Raw genomic sequence first — 4,374 nt, forward strand, 5'->3', positions numbered from 1 at the left:
CAAAATCCCTGCTCCCGGTTCCCCCCAGGGGCTCCTACGGAGAGGCGACTCCGCGGAAGGGCTAGCGGTCCCGCCCGAGTCGGCCCGAGAGCGCAGCCATGGGCTTCCGAGCCGTGCTGCGCGTTGCCACCCTCCTGCTCCTGCTCAGGACCTGGCTCGCGGATAGCAACAAGCGCAGTCGCAGCCGGGGCTCCAAGTTCTCCAATCCCTGCTCCCGGTTCCCCCCAGGGGCTCCTACGGAGAGGCGACTCCGCGGAAGGGCTAGCGGTCCCGCCCGAGTCGGCCCGAGAGCGCAGCCATGGGCTTCCGAGCCGTGCTGCGCGTTGCCACCCTCCTGCTCCTGCTCAGGACCTGGCTCGCGGATAGCAACAAGCGCAGTCGCAGCCGGGGCTCCAAGTTCTCCCGAGTGCCCAAAGACTTACTGGACATCTTCAACTGGTAAGCGGGCGCCTCCAGGCTGGACGCGGCGCCTTGTGCCCCGCGCGTGCCTCCAGCGCAGCCGGGCGGGAGTGCCCGCGCCCCACAATCTGCCCCGCTGTCCCAAAGAACTAAGGTCCCCGGGGCAGCTTTCCCCCGTCGCATTCTCTGGCACCTGTGGGATAGGGTGACGGGCAATTCCTAAACAGGAGAGACACCTGTTTGAGTCCGAGGCTTGCGCGCAAATGTGAATGCGTTGCCCCGCGCGTGCCTCCAGCGCAGCCGGGCGGGAGTGCCCGCGCCCCACAATCTGCCCCGCTGTCCCAAAGAACTAAGGTCCCCGGGGCAGCTTTCCCCCGTCGCATTCTCTGGCACCTGTGGGATAGGGTGACGGGCAATTCCTAAACAGGAGAGACACCTGTTTGAGTCCGAGGCTTGCGCGCAAATGTGAATGCGTGTGTGTTGGGGCGAGGGACCCGTTCCAATGAGGCAGGTAGAAATCAACTCTGCCTCGGGAAGCCCAGGCAGTGCCATCCGTGGTTTTCTAACCCTGTAACCTGTGAGAACATTTGAGGGGTCGGGTTTTGCGCTGTTTGGTTGAAGTTTATGTGGGTCCGCGAGCATCTACGGACACGTTCAATGCAAACCCTTCACGTACAGATCACACATAATGTGCCTTTGTGGTGACAGCGGATTCCGAGCACTGGCACATGGAGAATGTGTCGTCGGAAGCAGGCGGAAATGCGTTGCTTTAATTCAGGGATAATTCGTGTGCACACTTTGGAGTGTTTGAAATGAAATTTTATGATTGAAGAAGATCAAGAATAATTTTAAATGGTAAACCAGAAATGAATATGTGTTTAGATAAAGGGGAAGGTGGGGGCTGAGGTTCCAGCAGACAGCCCTGCAGTACCCCCAACATATCAAACTGCGCCACTGGACGCGAGCGCGCGCACACACACACATGCTCTCACGCACATGCGCGCACATACACAATTTGCAAGAGAAGTGCGTCACAGAGTCACAGTGGTGTCCAGGGCCTGTTTTCTTCACCAGCCCTTTGGAGAAAAGAGTCCTCGGTGAATTGTGTGAGCACAAGAGACCTCCGGAAAGGCCTGCTCTGTGCAGAGTGCCCTCGGTCCACTTCCACTTGCTCACCCAAGGCCCCTCCAGGGAGAAGCACATGCCCTGTTCCTAGAATGGCTCTTTTGGAGGACAGCTCTGAGCCCAAGAACCTGAAATGCTTTGGTTCACTGAGGGTCATAAATCACCACTCCATGAACCAGGCTTTCTCTGTATCATAAGCCATATGCTGATTTGGAAAAGCAGACGTGTGCAAAAACAGGGTTGACTTAAACGTGGCAAAAATGCCCAGCCTGTCCCACGTAGCGACAAATGTGACTTAGACCTACAGGATATTGGCTCAGCTCAGGAGGGCACTGAGGGTGGGAGATTACTTTTCCTGGGGCCACCAGGTACCCCTGAAAGGAGGACAGACGCCCACCAGTGTGGAAGAGCAGCACTCAGGCTGGTCTCAAGGTGGGTCCTTGGGGGGGGGGGTGTGCTGAAGCAGCGTAGTTTTTTGAGGGCCGCCATTTGCCCAGGCTCCAGTTCTCCTCTATGGCATCCCCTCCTCCCCCACCCTCTACTCCTGCCCAGTAACAGGGATCCAGTCCCCATGCTCCACCCTCCGATGAAAGATGGGAGGGAGGAGGGGAAAGGAAAAGAAGAGTGCGTCACTGCTGCTTCTGGCTGACTCACCGTGAGGAAGGAGGGCGGAGAGGGAGCAGATACACGTATGACTGGACCTGTCTGCGTGTGTCCATGTGCAGGGAAGGCTCTGGCATGTCAGCCACTGACCAGTTGGCCACACTGAATCATCATTCACTCATCACCTCTCTGTTTCAGCAAAAACTGTGCAAATCAGGCCACGGTCCGAAAGATTTTGGACAGGACACTGTCAAACTATGACGTCCGACTGAGGCCGAATATTGGAGGTAAGCCACGGGTGGACATGAGAGGCTTTTGTGTTAGGTGGAATAGGGCTGAGACAGAGCCAGCCCTCCACACTAGCTGACCAGCCACACTGCTCCAGGATCTGGACCTCTGTCTCCCCAAATCCCACTTTGGGAGCCAATCCCCAGTTCAGGCTTCCTCTTCCCCTGGAATTTCTCCCACTTCCTGCCTCACTCTCTTAAAAGTCTGGCTGAAGAAGGGCTATAGAATTGGGTGCCAGGGACACAGCACCTAGCTTCTCAGGCTAGAGTTCCCTGCAGCATCTGTGGGGCGCACACATGTTCTTCAATTTGAGCATGTTCTTTGCACCCTGGATACTGTCCATCTAGCTCAGGCTCATTTGCTTCACCTCCCTAGTCCTCAGGCACTTACATCGTGGCTCCGTGCTCCAAGCCTTCAGCACCTACCAAGTTCAGTCCCTTTGAGACTGCACTCAGTGTAACTTTCATGAAATCTGGCTTGATCACCACAGGAACCCATCATAACCAACTGCCATACAAAACAAACGCCCCACCATTTTAGGGCAGGTAGCCCTCCAATTTCTAGCTCAGGGATGGAAACTGACATGGAGACCTCCAGGAATCCCTCAGTCAGTTGCTCCCTAGATTGCTGCTTAGTCCCGGCCACACAGCTTCAAGTAAGGGCCGCTTACCCTGCCCCTATGTGACAGTATGAGTCTCTGCTCCAGGTGACACCCAGAAGCCTAGGCTAGGGACAGACAAAAGAAAGGGTGCGTTGGATAGGAATTTGGCTGCTGTGCTAGAACCAGGAGGGTTCTGAGGATGCTGTTTTTGGCCCCAGGAGGTACCTGGTAAAACTAAGGTGGTTTCCCTAGGCCCTGAGCTTCAGGACAGAGTTGGGACCCTGCACTGGTGCTTGCCCTTTGTCCCATTGCTCCCTCCAGAGTGTGAGGACAAAAGGAACAGCCCAAGATATCAAAGATACCTGCATCAGGGCACTGGGGCAGAGAGGGCAGAGTGCACACTCTAAACCTCACCCTGCAAGGGCAGCAGCTCCTCCTGTGTGGGGGTCCCCTCTAGCCAGGGAATCCATGGGGTCAGAGTAAGCGGGAAGGGGGTGGGGAATGGGGTGGGGGTTAAGGGAGTCATTACTTCATCTCTGCCTCATGAATCTCAGCAAAGGCCAACCAACTACCACCTGAGTCCACCAAGCATTTTCTCACCCACCATTTTAGGGCAGGTTGCCTGAAAAGATGGGCCCCTGGATTAATTTGACCAAACAGTAGATGAAGGCAGATGGGTAGGGACGACCCAGGACCTGCTAGCATGTGAGGGGAGACCAACCAGAGGACAGTGAGGCTAAGGTATTCAGCATATGGGACCCCAGGACTCTGCATCGTCTCTCACCTGCCAAAGTTGAATTCCTCTCTGCATCTGACATGGAATCGAAGTTCAGAGCTGATCTGCCCTCCCCTTAAACACATGCACACATGCAAACACCACAGGCAGAGCCTGACCTAACTGTGACCCGGGTCAAACAGGAGCTATGTTACTTACTTGAGAAAGGGGCAGAGTATTGCGTGAGGCAGCACCCTGAGGGCTTCCACTAGCCTGAGACCTGCCCTACAGGGACACCAGGTTTGCAGAGTGAATTCTCTACACTTCTTCTTCCTCTGTTCCTTCTCTAGCACTACAACCAAAGCCAGGGAGGAGGAGTTGAGGCAACAAAGATTCCAAGAGGGAGGGAGGGAAGTGAGAACCCTAGACTCTTTTCCCATCCCTCAGTCTATGCAGGGAGACAATGATGGGCTATAAGGCCAACACCGTCCTGTTTGGGGATCATGCCTTCAGGAGGGAATGGGAGCTGCATTTCAACTCCCAACTGCCCCTCCATCTGGGAACCCTTGGGCAGCTCTGTGCCCTGCTCTGTAGGCCCCCAGCATTCCACCATCCTGGAAGGGCTTCCTGTGTGGTGGAAAGG

The 4,374-nt window shown here is 55.8% G+C and overlaps 1 protein-coding gene across 1 annotated transcript in view; it reads left to right on the forward strand.

Annotated features, from left to right (window-relative positions):
* The first annotated feature begins 204 nt into the window (after positions 1-204).
* The window catches only part of Gabrq (gamma-aminobutyric acid type A receptor subunit theta), a 15,773-nt gene continuing 11,603 nt past the window's right edge, over positions 205-4,374 (forward strand). The window contains exons 1-2 of the mRNA XM_010626685.1: positions 205-438; positions 2,326-2,414. Coding sequence (XP_010624987.1) covers positions 299-438; positions 2,326-2,414 — 229 coding nt within the window. The 5' untranslated portion in view covers positions 205-298. The remainder of the gene's footprint in view (positions 439-2,325; positions 2,415-4,374) is intronic.

Source organism: Fukomys damarensis, unplaced genomic scaffold, assembly GCF_012274545.1.
Source record: "Fukomys damarensis isolate Sample0158 unplaced genomic scaffold, DMR_v1.0_HiC HiC_scaffold_39, whole genome shotgun sequence".
NCBI lineage: Eukaryota > Metazoa > Chordata > Mammalia > Rodentia > Bathyergidae > Fukomys > Fukomys damarensis.